General features: G+C 45.8%; 1 protein-coding gene across 2 annotated transcripts; it reads right to left on the bottom strand.

Annotated features, from left to right (window-relative positions):
- Nucleotides 1-2782: 2782 nt before the first annotated feature.
- Nucleotides 2783-9546, bottom strand: THEM6 (thioesterase superfamily member 6). Of its 2 annotated transcripts, none has more exons than XM_073679941.1 (3): nucleotides 9275-9546; nucleotides 5765-6326; nucleotides 2783-4414 (listed from the first exon to the last, which is right to left on the bottom strand). In XM_073679941.1, the coding sequence occupies exons 2-3, from the start codon at nucleotides 6269-6271 to the stop codon at nucleotides 4301-4303; spliced, it is 621 nt and encodes a 206-aa protein (XP_073536042.1). In that variant the 5' UTR covers nucleotides 6272-6326; nucleotides 9275-9546; the 3' UTR covers nucleotides 2783-4300. The 2 variants fall into 2 exon arrangements, with proteins under 2 accessions (XP_073536042.1, XP_073536043.1); XM_073679942.1 differs by lacking the exon at nucleotides 9275-9546 and adding an exon at nucleotides 9063-9264.
- Nucleotides 9547-25599: the final 16053 nt, after the last annotated feature.

The following is a 25599-nucleotide window of genomic DNA, read 5'->3' as shown; positions in this document are numbered from 1 at the left end:
CTCCTGACGATGCCGCCGGCCACACTCCGGGGGATTGTCCTCATTTATAAATATTCATTATTAAACATTTACATTGAAATTATTTATAAATTAATATTTAATCTAAAAATCTACTTAAAGCTCAAAACCGACGACGACCAATCAGCATCCGGGAAACCGAGACCCTCTATGAAATAGAAACGTTCATGAGCTGCAGTCACAGAGATCGTAAAGTGCAACAGGTTTACCCCCAATCACAAATCTGCCCCAAGTGGTAGGGGTTGGAATGACAAAACAGCGCCACTGCTATCAACAGGTTCCATGTGGTATTGCAACACCACTCCATTAAAGTGAATAGGACTGAGCTGTAATACCACAAAGCACCTCCCGTGGCGCTATTATTCAAGTCATGATTCTGTAATAGCCCTTTAAAATAAAGGAGGTAGCTCAGGATCATTAATGTATGTACACAGTGACCACCAGCAGAATAGTGAGTGCAGCTCTGGAGTATAATACAGGATGTAACTCAGGATCAGTAATGTATGTACACAGTGACTGCACCAGCAGAATAGTGAGTGCAGCTCTGGAGTATAATACAGGATGTAACTCAGGATCAGTAATGTAATGTATGTACACAGTGAGTGCACCAGCAGAATAGTGAGCGCAGCTCTGGAGTATAATACAGGATGTAACTCAGGATCAGTAATGTAATGTATGTACACAGTGACTGCACCAGCAGAATAGTGAGTGCAGCTCTGGAGTATAATACAGGAGGTAACTCAGGAACAGTAATGTAATGTATGTACACAGTGACTGCACCAGCAGAATAGTGAGTGCAGCTCTGGAGTATAATACAGGATGTAACTCAGGATCAGTAATGTAATGTATGTACACAGTGACTGCACCAGCAGAATAGTGAGTGCAGCTCTGGAGTATAATACAGGAGGTAACTCAGGAACAGTAATGTAATGTATGTACACAGTGACTGCACCAGCAGAATAGTGAGTGCAGCTCTGGAGGATAATACTGGATGTAACTCATGATCAGTAATGTAATGTATGTACACAGTGACTGCACTAGCAGAATAGTGAGTGCAGCTCTGGAGTATAATACAGGATGTAACTCAGGATCAGTAATGTAATGTATGTACACAGTGACTGCACCAGCAGAATAGTGAGTGCAGCTCTGGAATATAATACAGGAGGTAACTCAGGATCAGTAATGTAATGTATGCACAGTACAGACCAAAAGTTTGGACACACCTTCTCATTTAAAGATTTTTCTTTATTTTCATGACTATGAAAATTGTACATTCACACTGAAGGCATCAAAACTATGAATTACCACATGTGGAATTATATACTTAACAAAAAAGTGTGAAACAACTGAAAATATGTCTTTTATTCTAGGTTCTTCAAAGTAGCCACCTTTTGCTTTGATGACTGCTTTGCACACTCTTGGCATTCTCTTGATGAGCTTCAAGAGGTAGTCACCGGAAATGGTTTTCACTTCACAGGTGTGCCCTGTCAGGTTTAATAAGTGGGATTTCTTGCCTTATAAATGGGGTTGGGACCATCAGTTCTGTTGTGCAGAATTCAGGTGGATACACAGCTGATAGTCCTACTGAATAGACTGTTAGAATTTGTATTATGGCAAGAAAAAAGCAGCTAAGTAAAGAAAAACGAGTGGCCATCATTACATTAAGAAATGAAGGTCAGTCAGTGCGAAAAATTGGGCAAACTTTGAAAGTGTCCCCAAGTGCAGTTGCAAAAACCAGCAAGCGCTACAAAGAAACTGGCTCACATGAGGACCGCCCAGGAAAGGAAGACCAAGAGTCACCTCTGCTTCTGAGGATAAGTTTATCCGAGTCACCAGCCTCAGAAATCGCAGGTTAACAGCAGCTCAGATTAGAGACCAGGTCAATGCCACACAGAGTTCTAGCAGCAGACACATCTCTACAACAACTGTTAAGAGGAGACTTTGTGCAGCAGGCCTTCATGGTAAAATAGCTGCTAGGAAACCACTGCTAAGGACAGGCAACAAGCAGAAGAGACTTGTTTGGGCTAAAGAACACAAGGAATGGACATTAGACCAGTGGAAATCTGTGCTTTGTTCTGATGAGTCCAAATTTGAGATCTTTGGTTCCAACCACCGTGTCTTTGTGCGACGCAGAAAAGGTGAACGGATGGACTCTACATGCCTGGTTCCCACCGTGAAGCATGGAGGAGGAGGTGTGATGGTGTGGGGGGGCTTTGCTGGTGACACTGTTGGGGATTTATTCAAAATTGAAGGCATACTGAACCAGCATGGCTACCACAGCATCTTGCAGCGGCATGCTATTCCATCCGGTTTGCGTTTAGTTGGACAATCATTTATTTTTCAACAGGAAAATGACCCCAAACACACCTCCAGGCTGTGTAAGGGCTATTTGACCAAGGAGGAGAGTGATGGGGTGCTACGCCAGATGACCTGGCCTCCACAGTCACCAGACCTGAACCCAATCGAGATGGTTTGGGGTGAGCTGGACCGCAGAGTGAAGGCAAAAGGGCCAACAAGTGCTAAGCATCTCTGGGAACTCCTTCAAGATTGTTGGAAGACCATTTCCGGTGACTACCTCTTGAAGCTCATCAAGAGAATGCCAAGAGTGTGCAAAGCAGTCATCAAAGCAAAAGGTGGCTACTTTGAAGAACCTAGAATATAAGACATATTTTCAGTTGTTTCACACTTTTTTGTTAAGTATATAATTCCACATGTGTTAATTCATAGTTTTGATGCCTTCAGTGTGAATGTACAATTATCATAGTCATGAAAATACAGAAAAATCTTTAAATGAGAAGGTGTGTCCAAACTTTTGGTCTGTACTGTATACAGTGACTGCACCAGCAGAATAGTGAGTGCAGCTCTGGAGTATAATACAGGAGGTAACTCAGGATCAGCAATGTAATGTATGTACACAGTGACTCCACCAGCAGAATAGTGAGTGCAGCTCTGGAGTATAATACAGGATGTAACTCAGGATCAGTAATGTAATGTATGTACACAGTGACTGCACCAGCAGAATAGTGAGTGCAGCGCTGGAGTATAATACAGGAGGTAACTCAGGATCAGTAATGTAATGTATGTACACAGTGACTGCACCTGCAGAATAGTGAGTGCAGCTCTGGAGTATAATACAGGATGTAGCTCAGGATCAGTAATGTAATGTATGTACACAGTGACTGCCCCAGCAGAATAGTGAGTGCAGCTCTGGAGTATAATACAGGATGTAGCTCAGGATCAGTAATGTAATGTATGTACACAGTGACTGCACCAGCAGAATAGTGAGTGCAGCTCTGGAGTATAATACAGGATGTAGCTCAGGCTCAGGATAGTTACATTTCACGTTATCTTGATGGTGTTTTGCGAGGAGACGATCTGATATTTATATTGTCTGTGATTTAATGAGACCTGGATCTGAGCCAGAAAAAAAACTAATGAAGAACTTTGTACAGTTAAACTTTGAATTTACAACCAAGGAAACAGCAAGATCTGGGGGAAAGTCCAGACGAGCTCCAGCACATGATCTTGACAGTCACATCTTACTGTAAACTCACATTCAGAGCTGCATTCACAATTCTGCTATTATATCAGGTCCTGAACTCCAGTCACACCAAGAGCAGATTTTATTTCTTCTGACCCTGAGCAAATGACTCTGCAGCATAATCTACACACAAGGAGCCGGCGGGGGGAGGGGGACATGCTGTCGCTGCAGATGAGTCCTCCGTGGCTCGGACGCCGGACTTTGTAGGAAGCAGATGCAACTTTCTTTACAATGGTTGCGCATTTAGGACGCCCCCTTTTTGTACAGCAGCTTCCCTGAAAATAAAATCATTGGCTTTCTATCCAAAATAGATGGTGGGGGTAGTAGTGCTGCTATGTTCAGCAGCCCAGTCAGGTCCGCGCCATGGACTTCAGCCCCAGATGACCACGAGCCCACCAGCACTCACGCATTTCACATCACACCGCCGTCGATCATCTATACGTACGCACGTGCGGCTCCGCATGCATCGCAACCGGATAAATACAAGAAAGATCATAATAAATAAAACACAGAGGAGCGCCCCCTGGTGTCGCCCCTGGAGACGCGTTTCGCTCCGCAATATTGCACAGAACATCTTTTTAAAGCGGCCGTCGCTCTACCTGAGGGTCACGGACAGGAATGGTACATGGGCTAACACTCTAGACCTGGGTGATGGTCCTAATCCTAATAGCTGCTCCGGTCTATGCAGGTTCAGCAGGTACAGAGTTGGGGGGGCACAGGCACCCGGCGGCGGGGGCTGCGCTAGTCGTCCTTGGAGTTCATGGTGACCCCGCTCTCGGCTCTCAGCTTCTGGCTGCTGTTGTCATTGTAGTCGATCCAGTGCAGGACCTCGTCCGGGAACTCAGGAGACTCCACCTGCGGATACAGCACAAGCAAAACATCCGTCAGACCTAACGAGGGTCTTCTTCAGACATGGTCAGGGGTCTCCCAACCATTGGGTAACTGTCCATCTAACACGGCCTGGATGACTGCATAGAATATATACCTGCCCCTCCGAGATGGAGGATACAGCAAAATGAGTAAGCAAAGATGCCTCTGAATAGTCACTCTGAATAGTCGTCATCTGTGATCTGCGGAGGGACGTAAATACTGAAATAGCCAACAACAGATCTGGAAACATGTCGGTTCCTCCAGTCGCATCCAGAGCTGTATTCACAATTCTGATCCTAATCTGCACAGATATGGAAAACAACAGGGGTCCTGCAACCTGGGGGGATACATCTGCAGTACAAGGTGCGATGCAACCTAAAGCGTACCTGGAGCTATAGGTGACTGTTCAGACTAGCCTGTCGTGCGTACATAAGGAATAACATTTTTTTCTGGCCATTATAGGTCTTGTATCCTGAATTTTTCACCAGTTTTCCCTCTGCAGGCTCACTCTCTAATTTTCAGTTGTCTCTGAGCTAGTGGGTAGAGACTGATAAGATGTCTCCTACACACATCACAAAGACATGAGGGAGTCCAGCTCTCCTGTCTCTATGTAGCACATGCTCAATAGTAGCAGAATGGAGACCGTTATACAGCAGTACTGAGCAGTATAGCTGTGAACCCAGCGCTAAGGTGAGAAAAACATTTACTAGAAAGTAAGAGCATGAAAAACATTATACAGCAACATTTACTAGGAAGAAGAAGCAACACGGCAAAAATTATACAACAGTACTGAGCAGTGTAGCTGTGAATGAGGCACAAGAGCAAGACACTTACTAAAAATTACTAACAGCATGTTTGACATTATATTGTAGTAATGAAAAGTGTAGCTGTGAATCCAGCACTGAAGTGAGTGAAAACACTTACTAGAAAGCAGCAGCATGCAAGATAAAGAACAGTGCAGCTGTGAATCTGGCTGTGGGGTGAGATAATTCACTTATTAGGAAGCAGCAGCATGGAGGAAATGATACAGTTCTGGAGTAGCTGTGAATCCAACACTTGGGTGAAATAAAAAGAAAAAAACTCACTAGAAAGCAGCATGGAAAAACATTAAAGAGCAGTACTGAGCATTGTAGCTGTGAATCCAGAACTGAAGTGAGAGAAAAATTTACTAGAAAAAGTTGTACTGAGCAATGTAGCTGTGAATCCAGCACTGAAGCGAGATAAAACACTTCCAGTAAAGCAGCAGCTCGGTCTGTGTGTGTCTGTCCCTCTCCCTAAAGTGTATAATCTACCAGTCATATGTCGCCCCCGGCAGGGTGTTACGTCGCTGCGTACCTTTCTCTTACACATGGTCTGCACCACTTTATCGGGAGAGTTTCCTATGAGGTGCTGCCGACTCAGAAGAATAGCACAGACGAACCCGTCCCTGGGGGCTACGAATCGTTGCTCCACGTAGAAGGCCTTCTCATCCCAGCAGATCAGACGCGTGCGTATCTCGAAAGCCTCCAGAAGACGAAGAGAGCGCCGGTAGCGTATGGTGCAGGCCGCCATCACCATCCCCGCGCCCATAGCATGTATGGCCCCAAAAAGTCCACTGCGCGTAAAGAAGGAAAGCCGGGCGAAGTCGGCCTCTCGGAGGTATCGGGAGTTATTCATGTGCAGGAGGAAGTCCAAGTCATGAGGAAGGACCAGACCGGAGAAGATGTGCTCCTTCAGGAGGTCCTTCACCACCGGCTGCAGACGAGACCTCAGCACGGACAAAAACGCTCGGACGAAATACCAGACGTCCAGCAGGGAGAACAAGACCGTGGTCAAGGCCAGAACCAGCACCGCGACCCACATGTCCTCAGAGATGGGGAGTCCGAGGTCAACGAGCGGGAGAACGACTATGGAGGACCTACGGGAGGAGACAAGATGGAGAGATCACGGTTAAATGTGGTGACACAGGAGGACTGGGGGTTATACAGGCAGATGAGCGCAGTCACCATAAAGTAACGGACAGAAAAAGGGGCTCCAGCATCGCCGGTTACCATGGAGACCTTGTGTGACTTCCCAGCACCGTCCACAACTATAACCCATAGCTGATGTAGATATTGATGAGGACAGTGATCTGGTCTCCATGACAACGCTGATCCTCTCAGTAGTGCAGTCTCAGGCTTCGGTCCTGGAAATCTCAACATGGAAGAAAAATAGATAATCTCCCCCAAATGCAAACACCAGTGAAAATGAGGGGTATCCATCCGACCGAAGAACTGAACTCAAATGTATCCAGCACCTCTAATGGCTGGAGATGAACTATAAGAGGCGGGAAACATCCCTGACGGGAATAACTATGGCGAACCTGCCCAGCAATATCAGACATGGCCGACGGGAGGCTACACATAAAAGAAAGGATGTATTCATCCTCGTCGCTATGGAGACCAAGATGGCAGCCAGTAACTCTGCTCTGGGTCATGGATGACAGGGACTTTTTTGCAGTTTGGGGGGAGGTCATGGAGTGGAAGCAGCGGCGCTCACTGTCAGACTGGAGATCTTCTGCTCCTTCACCACTGATTACCTGGGGTGCGGCTCCGCCATTACCCCTCCCTGCCGCCGTATGCCCTGATGGAGGCTTCTGCGTCCTGCGCCATACATCTACAGCACCGGCACTAACACGGGCCGCCATACGTGTACACTGCAGGGAGGGCGCGGGCTCAAGAGATGCGGGTGTCAGCCATAACATGCAGCTACAAAAGACAGGATCAGATGGAGAGTCAACCCCCGAGACGACACGGTCACCATCAACCGGGGCATCTAAGAGGTTAGAAAGGAGGGGCGGCCGGTCTGTGTCCAAATCAGCACCACCGCAAGACGTCAATGGGTTTCTATAGCCACTAGGGCATCGGAAAGACCTCCATGTCTTCCTGGTGCAGGGACTTCATCAGGGGGCAGACACGGCCCCTGGAAATGACGGAAAGACCTGAACTGCTGATTTACCAAATCATTTATTTCGTCCTCCAACCCTACAACAAAAAAATAAAAAGTGGAAACAAAGTCAAATCTTTTGTATATTCCACCTAAGAAAAAAAGTTGCATAAACCGAAAAGTGGTACCCTGTATTAACCCCCCCCCCTCACACTCACACTCACACTCACCCCCCGAAAAAAAACTTTATAGATGGGAAATGTTACGGCTCTAATAATTGGGCTTATATTTTTCATAAGTAGTAAAATCTAAAAAAAAATAAATGAAACTTGGCGTCGCTGTAATCGCACTGAGCTGCTCAATACCGTCCTCAGTATTTTTTCCGCCTGCTCTCTTGGCAATAAAGAAGCAACGTAAACAAAAAAAAAAAAATCAGGTTTTGATGTGTTTTTTTTTGCTGCATTTTTGTCACTGTCCATTTGTCTCTTGTGCTGATAAAGTTTAGAGCATAAAAAAATAAACTAATTCAACTTCCTCAGGTTTTGCAACCAAAAACGCAGCAAAACCTGAGACCTGAATTTTTTGCAGCATTTTGCACTTACTCGTTGCTTTCAATGGGTGAAAAACGCTGCAAAAATGCTGAAAGATGTGACTGCTGCATTCTGCAAAAAACACTGCAGTTTTCCAATTCAGTCAGAAAAAAAAAACGTGTGTGAGATTTCTGAAATGTCACAGACTTTGCTGGACTGTAAAGACTGTAAAAAGCAGATGAAAATTTGCATAAAAAAAAAAAAAAAACGCTGCAAAAATGCAACGTGTGAACATGGCTTTATAAGTATCCAAAGGACCCCCCAACACAACGGAAGAACAACGGCTCCAACAACAAGCAGGAAAAACTGCTACGCGCGGTCAGCAGTATAATGCGGCAGACCGGACGGCGAAAGACCGGACGGCGAGAGACCGGACAGGCGCAGGTTGAAGTCCACAAGGGGATAGAAAAATAATAAGCACATGTCATAGGTCTGCCATCGCAGCACAGGGCACAGGTCCGCCATCGCAGCACAGGTCCGCCATCGCAGCACAGGGCACAGGTCCGCCATCGCAGCACAGGTCCGCCATCGCAGCACAGGGCACAGGTCCGCCATCGCAGCACAGGGCACAGGTCTGCCATCGCAGCACAGGGCACAGGTCAGCCATCGCAGCACAGGTCCGCCATCGCAGCACGGGGCACAGGTCCGCCATCGCAGCACGGGGCACAGGTCTGCCATCGCAGCACGGGGCACAGGTCTGCCATCGCAGCACGGGGCACAGGTCCGCCATCGCAGCGCGGGGCACAGGTCCGCCATCGCAGCACGGGGCACAGGTCTGCCATCGCAGCACGGGGCACAGGTCTGCCATCGCAGCACGGGGCACAGGTCCGCCATCGCAGCACGGGGCACAGGTCCGCCATCGCAGCGCGGGGCACAGGTCCACCATCGCAGCACGGGGCACAGGTCTGACATCGCAGCACGGGGCACAGGTCCGCCATCGCAGCACAGGGCACAGGTCAGCCATCGCAGCGCGGGGCACAGGTCCGCCATCGCAGCACAGGGCACAGGTCTGCCATCGCAGCACGGGGCACAGGTCCGCCATCGCAGCACGGGGCACAGGTCTCTGCTGTCAGCATCGGGGTCCCTGCAGGTGAATCCCCTTCTGCCCTCACCAGAAAGTATGTGCACCCCCCACGCACCTGCAGCGGCTCCAGCAATAACAGGCGTCACTACAACTCCCAGGAGGCTGACGTGCATATTGGGAGTTGTAGTTCCTCCCCAGCCATAGATTGCAAACCCCTCATAGACCAATGGCGGTGCAAAGTGCCGGCAGCTCAGGCGCCCCCCCACAGCCAGAACCCCCGGAGACCACCCGACAGCGAGCGGCGGATGAATGGAGGAAGCGTCAGACCTTGTCCTGCAGCGTCCGGGGACTGACAGCTCCCGAGGACCGTACCACCTCAGCCGGGAGGGGGAGCGCCGCACAGGAAGTGGGCGCCGGAGAGGAGCAGAGGCCACAGCGGCCGCGGCCAGGGCGGGACCCACAGCGTAATACTGGGGCGACTGTGCGGGAGAATGCGAGCTCGAGAATCAGGGTTATTACAATCTCCCCTCTACCAGGATCCTAATGGAATCTTCCACCGTCTATAACTGGAGCTAAGCGGAGGAAACTGCGCGTGTCCGGGAGAGGAGAGCAGGGGGAGAGCAGGGGGAGAGCAGGGGGAGAGCAGGGGGAGAGCAGGGGGAGAGCAGGGGGAGAGCAGGGGGAGAGCAGGGGGCGGCCCCGCTTGTCCGGGGGAGGAGAGAGACTAAGAGTGACCCCTGCTTGTCCTGGAGGAGGAGAGAGAGAGAGAGTGTGACCCCCGCGTATCCAGGGGGGGGGAGAGAGAGAAAGAGAGTGACCCCTGCATAGCTGGGGGGAGGAGAGAGAGAAAGAAAGTGACCCCCGTGTATCCAGGGGAGAGGAGAGAGAAAGAGAGTGACCCCTGCGTATCCAGGGGGGGAGGAGAGAGAGAGTGACCCCCGCGTATCCAGGGGGGGAGGAGAGAGAAAGAGAGTGACCCCTGCGTATCCAGGGGGGGAGGAGAGAGAAAGAGAGTGACCCCTGCGTATCCAGGGGGGGAGGAGAGAGAAAGAGAGTGACCCCCGCGTATCCAGGGGGGGAGGAGGATAGAGAGAGTGACCCCCGCGTATCTAGGGGGGAGGATAGAGAAAGAGAGTGACACCCGCTTGTATGGGGGGGGGGAGAAAGAGAGTGAACCCCGCGTATCCAGGGGGAGGAGAGAGTGAAAGAGAGTGACTCCCGCGTATCCAGGGGGAGGAGAGAGAAAGAGAATGCCCCTCGCGTATCTAGGGGGGGAGGATAGAGAAAGAGAGTGACCCCTGCGGATCCAATGGGAGGAGAGAGAGAAAGAGAGTGACCCCCGCGTGTCCAAGGGGAGGAGAGAGAGAAAGAGAGTGACCCCCGCATGTCCAAGGGGAGCAGAGAGAGAAAGAGAGTAACACCCGCTTGTACGGGGGGGGGGGAGAGAGAGAAAGAGTGACCCCCGCTTGTACGGGGGGAGGAGAGAGAGAGAAAGAGTGACCCCCGCATGTCCGGGGGGGAGGAGAGCAAGAAAGAGTGGCCCCCGCGTGACCGGGGGGAGGAGAGAGAGAAAGAGAGTGACCCCCGCGCGTATCCAGGCGGAGGAGAGAGACAGAGAGTGACCCCCCGCGTATCCAGGGGGAGGAGAGAGAGAAAGAGAGTGACCCCCGCTTGTACGGGGGGAGGAGAGAGAGAGAAAGAGTGACCCCCGCTTGTACGGGGGGAGGAGAGAGAGAGAAAGAGTGACCCCCGCATGTCCGGGGGGGAGGAGAGCAAGAAAGAGTGGCCCCCGCGTGACCGGGGGGAGGAGAGAGAGAAAGAGAGTGGCCCCCGCGTGTCCGGGGGGAGGAGAGAGAGAAAGAGTGACCCCTGCTTGTCCGGGGGGAGGAGAGAGAAAGAGAGTGACCCCTGCTTGTCCGGGGGGAGGAGAGAGAAAGAGAGTGACCCCCGCGTGTCTGGGGGGAGGAGAGAGAGAGAAAGAGAGTGACCCCCGCGTGTCTGGGGGGAGAGGAGAGAGAAAGAGAGTGACCCCCGCGTGTCTGGGGGGAGAGGAGAGAGAAAGAGAGTGACCCCCGCGTGTCTGGGGGGAGAGGAGAGAGAAAGAGAGTGACCCCCGCGTGTCTGGGGGGAGAGGAGAGAGAAAGAGAGTGACCCCTGTGTATCCAGGGGGGGAGGAGAGGGAAAGAGAGTGACCCCCACGTATCCAGGGGGAAGGAGAGAGACAGAGAGTGACCCCCGCGTATCCAGGGGGAGGTGAGAGAGAAAGAGAGTGACCCCCGTGTATCCAGGGGGGAAGAGAGAGAAAGAGAGTGACCCCAGCGTATCCAAGGGGAGGAGAGAGAGAGAAAGAGAGTGACACCCGCTTGTACGGGGGGGAGGAGAGAAAGAGAGTGAACCCCGCTTATCCAGGGGGATGAGAGAGAGAAAGAGAGTGACCCCCGTGTATCCAGGGGGAGGAGAGAGAGAAAGGGAGTGACTCCCTCGTATCCAGGGGGGGGGGGGGGGAGAAAGAGAGTGACCCCCCCGCGTATCCAGGGGGAGGAGAGAGAGAAAGAGAGTGACCCCCGCTTGTACGGGGGGAGGAGAGAGAGAGAAAGAGTGACCCCCGCTTGTACGGGGGGAGGAGAGAGAGAGAAAGAGTGACCCCCGCTTGTACGGGGGGAGGAGAGAGAGAGAAAGAGTGACCCCCGCATGTCCGGGGGGAGGAGAGCAAGAAAGAGTGGCCCCCGCGTGACCGGGGGGAGGAGAGAGAGAAAGAGAGTGGCCCCCGCGTGTCCGGGGGGAGGAGAGAGAGAAAGAGTGACCCCTGCTTGTCCGGGGGGAGGAGAGAGAAAGAGAGTGGCCCCCGCGTGTCTGGGGGGAGGAGAGAGAGAAAGACAGTGACCCCCGCCTATCCAGGGGGGGAAGAGAGAGAGAAAGAGAGTGACCCCCGTGAATCCAGGGGGGGAGGAGAGAGAGAGTGACCCCCGCATATCCAGAGGGGAAAGAGAGAGAGAGTGACCCTCGCGTGTTCGGTGGGAGGAGAGAGAGAGAGTGACCCCCCGCGTATCCAGGGGGAGGAGGGAGAGAAAGAGAGTGACCCCTGCGTATCCAGGGGGAGGAGAGAGAGAAAGAGAGTGACCCCCGCGTATCCAGGGGGAGGAGAGGGAAAAAGAGAGTGACCCCCGCGTATCAAGGAGGAGAAAAGAGAGAGAGTGACCCCCACGTGTCTGGGGGGAGGAGAGAGAAAGAGAGTGACCCCCTAGTGTCTAAATCAGAATACAGGGGTTATTACAGATATCATAAGATGACGTCTGCCACCTCATCAGAAACATCACATTCTGTTCTTCTCATTATCCTGATGACATCACATTCTGTTCTTCTCATTATCCTGATGACATCACATTCTGTTCTTCTCATTATCCTGATGACATCACATTCTGTTCTTCTCATTATCCTGATGACATCACATTCTGTTCTCATTATCCTGATGACATCACATTCTGTTCTTCTCATTATCCTGATGACATCACATTCTGTTCTCATTATCCTGATGACATCACATTCTGTTCTCATTATCCTGATGACCACATTCTGTTCTTCTCATTATCCTGATGACATCACATTCTGTTCTTCTCATTATCCTGATGACATCACATTCTGTTCTTCTCATTATCCTGATGACATCACATTTTGTTCTCTGCTCATTATCCTGATGACATCACATTCTATTCTTCTCATTATCCTGATGACATCACATTCTGTTCTTCTCATTATCCTGATGACATCACATTCTGTTTTTCTCATTATCCTGATGACTTCACATTCTGTTTTTCTCATTATCCTGATGACATCACATTCTGTTCTTATTATCCTGATGACATCACATTCTGTTCTTATTATCCTGATGACATCACATTCTGTTCTTCTCATTATCCTGATGACATCACATTCTGTTCTTCTCATTATCCTGATGACATCACATTCTGTTCTTCTCATTATTCTGATGACATCACATTCTGTTCTTCTCATTGTCCTGATGACATCACATTCTGTTCTCATCTCATTATCCTGATGACATCACATTCTCTTCTCATTATCCTGATGACATCACATTCTGTTCTCTGCTCATTATCCTGATGACATCACATTCTATTCTTCTCATTATCCTGATGACATCACATTCTGTTCCCTTCTCATTATCCTGATGACATCACATTTTGTTCTCTGCTCATTATCCTGATGACATCACATTCTATTCTTCTCATTATCCTGATGACATCACATTCTATTCTTCTCATTATCCTGATGACATCACATTCTGTTCTCTGCTCATTATCCTGATGACATCACATTCTATTCTTCTCATTATCCTGATGACATCACATTTTGTTCTTCTCATTATCCTGATGACATCACATTCTGTTCTTCTCATTATCCTGATGACATCACATTCTGTTCCTTTCTCATTATCCTGATGACATCACATTCTATTCTTCTCATTATCCTGATGACATCACTTTCTGTTCCTTTCTCATTATCCTAATGACATCACATTATGTTTTTCTCATTATCCTGATGACATCACATTCTGTTCTTCTCATTATCCTGATGACATCACATTCTGTTCTTCTCATTATCCTGATGACATCACATTCTGTTCCTTTCTCATTATCCTGATGACATCACATTCTGTTCCTTTCTCATTATCCTGATGACATCACATTCCATTCTTCTTATTATCCTGATGACATCACATTCTGTTCCTTTCTCATTATCCTGATGACATCACATTCTGTTCCTTTCTCATTATCCTGATGACATCACATTCTGTTCCCTTCTCATTATCCTGATGACATCACATTCTGTTCCTTTCTCATTATCCTGATGACATCACATTCTGTTCCTTTCTCATTATCCTGATGACATCACATTCTGTTCCTTTCTCATTATCCTGATGACATCACATTCTGTTCCCTTCTCATTATCCTGATGACGTGACATTCTGTTCTTCTCATTATCCTGATGACGTGACATTCTGTTCTTCTCATTATCCTGATGACATCACATTCTGTTCCTTTCTCATTATCCTGATGACATCACATTCTATTCTTCTCATTATCCTGATGACATCACATTCTATTCTTCTCATTATCCTGATGACATCACATTCTATTCTTCTCATTATCCTGATGACATCACATTCTGTTCTCTTCTCATTATCCTGATTACATCACATTCTGTTCTCTTCTCATCCTGATGACATCACATTCTGTTCTTCTCATTTCCTGATTACATCACATTCTGTTCTCTTCTCATTATCCTGATGACATCACATTCTGTTTTTCTCATTATCCTGATGACATCACATTCTATTCTTCTCATTATCCTGATGACATCACATTCTGTTTTTCTCATTATCCTGATGACATCACATTCTATTCTTCTCATTATCCTGATGACATCACATTCTGTTTTTCTCATTATCCTGATGACATCACATTCTATTCTTCTCATTATCCTGATGACATCACATTCTATTCTTCTCATTATCTTGATGACATCACATTCTGTTCTTCTCATTATCCTGATGAAATCACATTCTGTTCCCTTCTCATTATCCTGATGACATCACATTCTGTTCTTCTCATTATCCTGATGACATCACATTCTGTTCTCATTATCCTGATGACATCACATTCTGTTCTCATCGCATTATCGTGATGACATCACATTCTCTTCTCATTATCCTGATGACATCACATTCTGTTCTCTGCTCATTATCCTGATGACATCACATTCTGTTCTTCACATTATCCTGATGACATCACATTCTGTTCTTCTCATTATCCTGATGACATCACATTCTGTTCTCATCTCATTATCGTGATGACATCTCATTCTCTTCTCATTATCCTGATGACATCACATTCTGTTCTCTGCTCATTATCCTGATGACATCACATTCTGTTCTTCACATTATCCTGATGACATCACATTCTGTTCTTCACATTATCCTGATGACATCACATTCTGTTCTTCTCATTATCCTGATGACATCACATTCTGTTCTTCTCATTATCCTGATGACATCACATTCTGTTTTTCTCATTATCCTGATGACATCACATTCTGTTCCTTTCTCATTATCCTGATGACATCACATTCTGTTCTTCTCATTATCCTGATGAAATCACATTCTGTTCCCTTCTCATTATCCTGATGACATCACATTCTGTTCTTCTCATTATCCTGATGACATCACATTCTGTTCTTCTCATTATCCTGATGACATCACATTCTGTTCTCATCGCATTATCGTGATGACATCACATTCTCTTCTCATTATCCTGATGACATCACATTCTGTTCTCTGCTCATTATCCTGATGACATCACATTCTGTTCTTCACATTATCCTGATGACATCACATTCTGTTCTTCTCATTATCCTGATGACATCACATTCTGTTCTCTGCTCATTATCCTGATGACATCACATTCTGTTCTTATTATCCTGATGACATCACATTCTGTTCTTCTCATTATCCTGATGACATCACATTCTGTTCTTCTCATTATCCTGATGACATCACATTCTGTTCTTCTCATTATTCTGATGACATCACATTCTGTTCTTCTCATTGTCCTGATGACATCACATTCTGTTCTCATCTCATTATCCTGATGACATCACATTCTCTTCTCATTATCCTGATGACATCACATTCTGTTCTCTGCTCATTATCCTGATGACATCACATTCTATTCTTCTCATTATCCTGATGACATCACATTCTGTTCCCTTCTCATTATCCTGATGACATCACATTTTGTTCTCTGCTCATTATCCTGATGACATCACATTCTATTCTTCTCATTATCCTGATGACATCACATTCTATTCTTCTCATTATCCTGATGACATCACATTCTGTTCTCTGCTCATTATCCTGATGACATCACATTCTATTCTTCTCATTATCCTGATGACATCACATTTTGTTCTTCTCATTATCCTGATGACATCACATTTTGTTCTTCTCATTATCCTGATGACATCACATTCTGTTCCTTTCTCATTATCCTGATGACATCACATTCTATTCTTCTCATTATCCTGATGACATCACTTTCTGTTCCTTTCTCATTATCCTGATGACATCACATTCTGTTTTTCTCATTATCCTGATGACATCACATTCTGTTTTTCTCATTATCCTGATGACATCACATTCTGTTCTTCTCATTATCCTGATGACATCACATTCTGTTCTTCTCATTATCCTGATGACATCACATTCTGTTCCTTTCTCATTATCCTGATGACATCACATTCTATTCTTCTCATTATCCTGATGACATCACATTCTGTTCCTTTCTCATTATCCTGATGACATCACATTCCATTCTTCTCATTATCCTGATGACATCACATTCTGTTCCCTTCTCATTATCCTGATGACATCACATTCTGTTCCCTTCTCATTATCCTGATGACATCAAATTCTGTTTTTCTCATTATCCTGATGACATCACATTCTGTTTTTCTCATCCTGATGACATCACATTCTGTTCTCTGCTCATTATCCTGATGACATCACATTCTGTTCCTTTCTCATTATCCTGATGACATCACATTCTGTTCCTTTCTCATTATCCTGATGACATCACATTCTGTTCCTTTCTCATTATCCTGATGACATCACATTCTGTTCCTTTCTCATTATCCTGATGACATCACATTCTGTTCCCTTCTCATTATCCTGATGACGTGACATTCTGTTCTTCTCATTATCCTGATGACGTGACATTCTGTTCTTCTCATTATCCTGATGACATCACATTCTGTTCCTTTCTCATTATCCTGATGACATCACATTCTATTCTTCTCATTATCCTGATGACATCACATTCTATTCTTCTCATTATCCTGATGACATCACATTCTATTCTTCTCATTATCCTGATGACATCACATTCTGTTCTCTTCTCATTATCCTGATTACATCACATTCTGTTCTCTTCTCATCCTGATGACATCACATTCTGTTCTTCTCATTTCCTGATTACATCACATTCTGTTCTCTTCTCATTATCCTGATGACATCACATTCTGTTTTTCTCATTATCCTGATGACATCACATTCTATTCTTCTCATTATCCTGATGACATCACATTCTGTTTTTCTCATTATCCTGATGACATCACATTCTATTCTTCTCATTATCCTGATGACATCACATTCTGTTTTTCTCATTATCCTGATGACATCACATTCTATTCTTCTCATTATCCTGATGACATCACATTCTATTCTTCTCATTATCTTGATGACATCACATTCTGTTCTTCTCATTATCCTGATGAAATCACATTCTGTTCCCTTCTCATTATCCTGATGACATCACATTCTGTTCTTCTCATTATCCTGATGACATCACATTCTGTTCTTCTCATTATCCTGATGACATCACATTCTGTTCTCATCGCATTATCGTGATGACATCACATTCTCTTCTCATTATCCTGATGACATCACATTCTGTTCTCTGCTCATTATCCTGATGACATCACATTCTGTTCTTCACATTATCCTGATGACATCACATTCTGTTCTTCTCATTTTCCTGATGACATCACATTCTGTTCTCATCTCATTATCGTGATGACATCTCATTCTCTTCTCATTATCCTGATGACATCACATTCTGTTCTCTGCTCATTATCCTGATGACATCACATTCTGTTCTTCACATTATCCTGATGACATCACATTCTGTTCTTCACATTATCCTGATGACATCACATTCTGTTCTTCTCATTATCCTGATGACATCACATTCTGTTCTTCTCATTATCCTGATGACATCACATTCTGTTTTTCTCATTATCCTGATGACATCACATTCTGTTCCTTTCTCATTATCCTGATGACATCACATTCTGTTCTTCTCATTATCCTGATGAAATCACATTCTGTTCCCTTCTCATTATCCTGATGACATCACATTCTGTTCTTCTCATTATCCTGATGACATCACATTCTGTTCTTCTCATTATCCTGATGACATCACATTCTGTTCTCATCGCATTATCGTGATGACATCACATTCTCTTCTCATTATCCTGATGACATCACATTCTGTTCTCTGCTCATTATCCTGATGACATCACATTCTGTTCTTCACATTATCCTGATGACATCACATTCTGTTCTTCTCATTATCCTGATGACATCACATTCTGTTCTCATCTCATTATCGTGATGACATCTCATTCTCTTCTCATTATCCTGATGACATCACATTCTGTTCTCTGCTCATTATCCTGATGACATCACATTCTGTTCTTCACATTATCCTGATGACATCACATTCTGTTCTTCTCATTATCCTGATGACATCACATTCTGTTCTTCTCATTATCCTGATGACATCACATTCTGTTTTTCTCATTATCCTGATGACATCACATTCTGTTCCTTTCTCATTATCCTGATGACATCACATTCTATTCTTCTCATCATCTTGATGGCATCACATTCTATGCTTCTCATTATCCTGATGACATCACATTCTGTTCTCTGCTCATTATCCTGATGACATCACATTCTCTTCTCATTATCCTGATAACATCACATTCTGTTCTCTTCTCATTATCCTGATGACATCACATTCTGTTCTCTGCTCATTATCCTGATGACATCACTTTCTGTTCCCTTCTCATTATCCTGATGACATCACATTCTGTTCCCTTCTCATTATCCTAATGACATCACATTCTATTCTTCTCATTATCCTGATGACATCACATTCTCTTCTCATTATCCTGATGACATCACATTCTCTTCTCATTATCCTGATGACATCACATTCTGTTCTTCTCATTATCCTGATGACATCACATTCTGTTTTTCTCATTATCCTGATGACATCACATTCTGTTCCTTTCTCATTATCCTGATGACATCACATTCTATTCTTCTCATCATCTTGATGGCATCACATTCTATGCTTCTCATTATCCTGATGACATCACATTCTGTTCTCTGCTCATTATCCTGATGACATCACATTCTCTTCTCATTATCCTGATAACATCACATTCTGTTCTCTTCTCATTATCCTGATGACATCACATTCTGTTCTCTGCTCATTATCCTGATGACATCACTTTCTGTTCCCTTCTCATTATCCTGATGACATCACATTCTGTTCCCTTCTCATTATCCTAATGACATCACATTCTATTCTTCTCATTATCCTGATGACATCACATTCTCTTCTCATTATCCTGATGACATCACATTCTCTTCTCATTATCCTGATGACATCACATTCTGTTCCTTTCTCATTATCCTGATGATATCACTCTGTTCCTTTCTCATTATCCTGATGACATCACATTCTGTTCCTTTCTCATTATCCTGATGACATCACCCTGTTCCTTTCTCATTATCCTGATGACATCACATTCTGTTCCTTTCTCATTATCCTGATGACATCACATTCTATTCTTCTCATTATCCTGATGACATCACATTCTGTTCTCTGCTCATTATCCTGATGACATCACATTCTGTTCTCTGCTCATTATCCTGATGACATCACATTCTGTTCTCTGCTCATTATCCTGATGACATCACATTCTCTTCTCATTATCCTGATGACATCACATTCTGTTCTTCTCATTATCCTGATGACATCACATTCTGTTCTTCACATTATCCTGATGACATCACATTCTGTTCTTCACATTATCCTGATGACATCACATTCTGTTCTTCACATTATCCTGATGACATCACATTCTGTTCTTCACATTATCCTGATGACATCACATTCTCTTCTCATTATCCTGATAACATCACATTCTGTTCTTCTCATTTTCCTGATGACATCACATTCTGTTCTTCTCATTATCCTGATGACATCACATTCTCTTCTCATTATCCTGATGACATTATATTCTCTTCTCATTATCCTGATGACATCACATTCTCTTCTCATTATCCTGATAACATCACATTCTGTTCTCTTCTCATTATCCTGATGACATCACATTCTGTTCTCTTCTCATTTTCCTGATGACATCACATTCTGTTCTTCTCATTATCCTGATGACATCACATTCTCTTCTCATTATCCTGATGACATCACATTCTCTTCTCATTATCCTGATGACATCACATTCTGTTCTTCTCATTATCCTGATGACATCACATTCTGTTCTTCTCATTATCCTGATGACATAACTCTCTGTTCTCTTCTCATTATCCTGATGACATCACATTCTGTTCTTCTCATTATCCTGATGACATCACATTCTGTTCTTCTCATTATCCTGATGACATCACATTCTCTTCTCTTCTCATTATCCTGATTACATTCTAGTTTACATTTTTGGATGGAATCAGTTAACAATCAGCGCTCTGCTCCGGCTCCTCCATTATTTCGCCCTCAGTCTGTAGATATCTGCGCATAATAAAACCTGATCAATAATTCACCTCCATCCTGCAATGTAATATCCTCAGCAAACTGCAGGAGAACGGGTGCTCCGCTGCGCCACCTTATGGCCGATACCTGACAGGACACTTACCATGTTATTATTTGTATCAGAAGTTTCAGTAACTGTGGAATCTTTTATATTAACTTGTAACTTATCGCCGTTATTATTTTATTTTCACTCTGCGAAGTCTTGATTTTTATTTTCTTCATTTTTATTGTCGGAAGAGGGGAAGGCGAAGATTCCAGTTTTTATCATTTTGTATTTTTATTTTCCTTTTTTTGTGTGTGTGTTTTACAGATGCTGCATTTTTAGTTTTTTGGGGTTTTTTTGCCGCTCTCTAAGAGAAACCTCAGTCTGCTGCTTCTCTCGTTTCATGGTAGATACGGCCTTCTCTAGTCGCTGCCAAAGCTGCAATCAGAATCTCATTTATAATTCCACAATTACAATTTACATTTACAATTTTACAATTACAATACAAATCTGACTGTCTTTAAAAACTGTTTCTATCATCTGTCTCCTGATACGTTCCCTGTATCCACTCTATGCGCTGTCTATCCACTGATCCCTGCTAATTTCATTCTATCTGTCCTCGGTATGTTTTGTCTAATCTGCATCTCAATCCTTTGATCCCAATACACACTGGTCCCTTTCTGTCTGTTTCCTGAATTCATTAGCCTCTGTGTCCTAATTACTCCCCCCCCCTCCACCCATGCTTTTGTGAGCAGTGTTCCTGCGACTCCCCTACCGCACACCTGACCCACCTCATGTGCTGGTCAGAGCTCCATAAATCAAAGGAGCCAGGTGTGGCTTTCAAAGGGTCGCTTTTTAAAGGGCTAGAAATGAAATATGCCAGAAATGGGCCAGAAGGTACAAAGAACTATTTACTACTTGTACTTAGATTCTCTCTCATTCTTCCTTACACTTTCATTATGCTTACATATGCCCTTACTGTTTTTGCCCCCCTAATCCTCACTCTCCTTCGCTATCCCCACACCCCAGCACCTTCTAACCAAATCATCATCTCTCCTTCCCTCCTACCTCCCCACCTAACCTCATCTACAGACCTGCTCCTCATCCTCAGATCTATCCTACCAAAACATAAAACAAGCCGGACACTCTCTTTCTCCCACCTGTTCTCCCTCTCTCTGCTTCTCCTCACTGCTGGCGACATATCTCCCAATCCTGGACCCCCACAGCGTGCACCTTCCACCAATTCCCCCACCTGTCGCATCAAACCAACTGAAAACTACCACAACCCCTCTTACGCAAAACCTGTCCCCCTGACGCGCACCCCGCTGCTCCCTATCTCTGGAGCACTGTGGAATGCACGCTCTGTCTGCAACAAGCTCCATTTTGTCCACGACCTCTTTACCTCTCGTCATCTCTCCTTCCTGGGCATCACAGAGACATGGCTGACACCCTCTGACACTGCCTCCCCTGCTGCGCTGTGTTACGGTGGCCTCCACTTCACCCACACTCCTCGCCCTGGAAACAGAGGAGGAGTGGGTCTTCTCCTCTCTAACAACTGCACCTTTAGCCCTACTCCTCCTCTTCCCTCCCTTATTCTCCCTTCTTTTGAAGTCCACTCTGTCCGCATTTACTCTCCCTCCAACCTCCAAGTGTCTGTCATATACCGACCCCCGGGCCCGATCACTGCCTTTATCGACCAATTCTCCACCTGGCTTCTTTACTTTCTGTCTGCTGACATTCCCACAATCATCATGGGCGATTTCAACATCCCCACTGACACTCGCCAGTCAGCAGCATCAAAACTCTTGTCGCTTACTTCATCCTTTGGACTTACTCAGTGGTCCTCCTCAGCCACCCACACAGACGGACACACACTAGACCTCATCTTCACCCGACTAAGCTCCCTATCTAATCTCACAACCTCCCCCCTACCCCTATCTGACCACCATCTACTCACCTTCTCATCCCTGTCCTCCTCACCTGTCACCCATGTCCGGCAGCTAGCACACCCCAGAAGAAACCTTGCACATCTAGACAATCACACACTCTCTGACTCTGTTCTACCACTGACATCCATATCCTCACTCCACGACACAGAAAGCGCCACTGCTTTCTACAATGCCACTCTCGGATCAGCTATTGATGCAGTCACCCCTCTTGTGCATGGCAGAGCGCGACGAGCCAACAGGCAACCCTGGCACAACAACCTCACTAAACAGCTTCGACAAGCGTCCAGGGTTGCAGAGCGGCATTGGAAGAAAACACTCAAGATGACTTCACTGCATTCAAACAAGCAACACTTGCATTCAAATCAGCACTCGCCTCTGCTAAACAGGCCTACTTCACAACCCTCATATCCTCCCTATCCCACAACCCCAAACAGCTATTCAACACTTTTAACTCTCTCCTCCGCCCTCCACTGCCCCCTCCGACCTCCCTCATTTCCGCCGAGGAGTTTTCCACACACTTCAAAAACAAGATTGCCCAAACACGGCAAGTCTTTACTGTCTGACCACCACAACCCCTTTGTTTTCCACACAATTACCCCCATAACCTCCCTTCCCAACATCACGGAAAGAGACCTTACTCGCCTTCTCTCCAAATCACACCTCACCACTTATGCACTCGACCCCATCCCAACCCACCTCCTCCCTAACATCACCCCCACACTCGTCCCATCACTAACCCATCTCTTCAACCTATCACTATCCTCTGGTACTTTTCCTGCTGCCCTCAAACATGCCACAATCATGCCCATCCTCAAAAAGCCATCCCTCGACCCATCCGCCCTGTCCAGCTATCGCCCCATATCGCTGCTCCCATTTGCCTCCAAACTCCTTGAGCAACACGTTCACGTCGAACTTTCCTCCCACTTTTCATCTAACTCTCTCTTCGACAACCGACAATCCGGCTTCCGCCCCCATCTTTCCACCGAAACTGCCCTTACCAAAATCACCTATGACTTACAGCCAAGGCTAACTGACAATTCTCTGTACTCCTTCTTCTTGACCTGTCCTCCGCTTTCGATACAGTTGACCACTGCCTCCTACTACAGATCCTCCCTTCCTTTGGCGTCAAAGACCTCGCCCTATCCTGGATCTCCTCATACCTTTCTAATCGCACATTTAGCGTCTCCCACTCCACCTCCTCACCCATCCCTCTCTCTGTTGGAGTCCTTCAAGGCTCTGTCCTAGGACCCCTACTCTTCTAAATCTATACCCTTGGCCTGGGAAAGCTCATAAAATCCCATGGCTTCCAGTACCATCTGTACTCTGATGACACCCAGATATACCTCTCTGGTCCAGACGTCACCACTCTGCTGTCCAGAATCCCAGCATGTCTAGCAGCCATATCCTCCTTCTTCTCCTCCAGCTACCTCAAGCTCAATGTGGACAAAACTGAACTCATCATCTTTCCCCCATCTCGCGTATCTTCCCCACCTGATCCTTCTCACAATAAATGACATCACTCTTTCCCCTGTACCGGCAATCCGCTGCCTCGGAGTAACCCTTGACTCTGCCCTGTCCTTCACACCCCACATCCGAGCTCTCGCCACCTCCTGTCGCCTCCAGCTCAAAAATATTTCCAGAATCCGTCCTTTCCTCAACCCTCAATCTACTAAACTGCTTGTGCATGCCCACATCATCTCCCGCCTCGACTACTGCAACATCCTCCTCTGTGGCCTACCTGCTAACACTCTCGCACACCTCCACTCCATCCTTAACTCTGCGGCACAACCAGTTCATCTCTCTCCTCACTACTCCTCTGCTACTCCCCTTTGCAAATCCCTTCACCGGCTCCCATTTCCCCAGCGTATCCAGTTTAACCCCTTACTTACCGGGGACGTATTAGTACGCATATCTGCGTACCGCCGGTTCAGTGAGGGCTCCGGCGCTGAGCCCTCACTGAACCGAGCACATGTCAGCTGATTCTTACAGCTGACATGTGCCCGCAACAGCCGCGGGTGGAATCGCGATCCACCCGCGGCTGTTAACCAGTTAAATGCTGCTGTCAATCTCCGACAGCAGCATTTAACGCGCGCTTCCGGGTAGCGCGTCATAAGCCCCGCCCACCGGCGACCCCGTCACGTGATCGCGGGTCGCCGATGGGCGTGCATGACAACCCAGGGTCTGCAGCAGACGCCTGTGGTTGTCATGATCTTGTCGCTATGAGCGCCACCTAGTGGTCGGCGCTCATAGCACAGGACCATTTCTGCTGCATGCAGGGGATCTGCTGGTCCCCTGTATGTAGCAGAGGCGATCGGACAGTTGCTGCTTCTAGTCTCCTATGGAGACTATAGAAGCATGCAAAAAGTAAAAAAAAAAAGTTTTTAAAAATATAAAAAAAAATAAAAAAATATAAAAGTTTAAATCACCCCCCTTTCGCCCCATTCAAAATAAAATATATAAAAAAAACCCCCACATACACATATTTGGTATCGCCGCGTTCAGAATCGCCCGATCTATCAAAATAAAAAAAGAATTATTCCGATCGGTAAACGGCGTAGCGAGAAAAAAATTCTAAACGCCAGAATTACGTTTTTTGGTCGCCGCAAAATTGCAATGAAATGCAATAACGGGCGATCAAAACATCGGATCTACCCCAAATGTTATCAATATAAACGTCAGCCTGGCACGCAAAAAATAAGCCATCAACCAGCCCCAGATCACGAAAAATGGAGACGCTACGGGTCTTAGAAAATGGCGCTATTTTTTTATTTTTTTTTTTACCAAATTTTGGAATTTTTTTTCACCACTTAAATATAAAAGAACCTATACATGTTTGGTGTCTATGAACTCGTAATGACCTGTAGAATAAGAAGGGAAGGTCAGTTTTAGCATTCAGTGAACATGGTAAAAAAAATAAATAAAAAACAACTGGGGTATTGCACTTTTTTTGCAATTTTACCGCACTTGGAATTTTTTTCCTGTTTTCCCGTACAGGATATGATAAAACTAGTAATGGCGTTGAAAAGTACAACTCGTCCCGCAAAAAATAAGCCCTCACATGGCCATATTGACCAAAAAATAAAAACGCTATGGCTCTGGGAACAAGGGGAGCAAAAACGAAAATGCAAAAACGAAAAATGCTCCGGGGCTTAAGGGGTTAAACTACTAACACTGACCTACAAAGCCATTCCTAACCTTTCTCCTCTGTACATCTCTGAACTAATCTCCCGATATATTCCCTCA

The sequence above is a fragment of the Phyllobates terribilis genome, unplaced genomic scaffold (genome assembly GCF_046119375.1).
Source record: "Phyllobates terribilis strain yellow unplaced genomic scaffold, ASM4611937v1 Scaffold_4__5_contigs__length_816908805, whole genome shotgun sequence".
NCBI lineage: Eukaryota > Metazoa > Chordata > Amphibia > Anura > Dendrobatidae > Phyllobates > Phyllobates terribilis.
The sequence above is the reverse complement of the archived record's forward strand: the minus strand, read 5'-3'. Positions and strand labels throughout refer to the sequence as shown.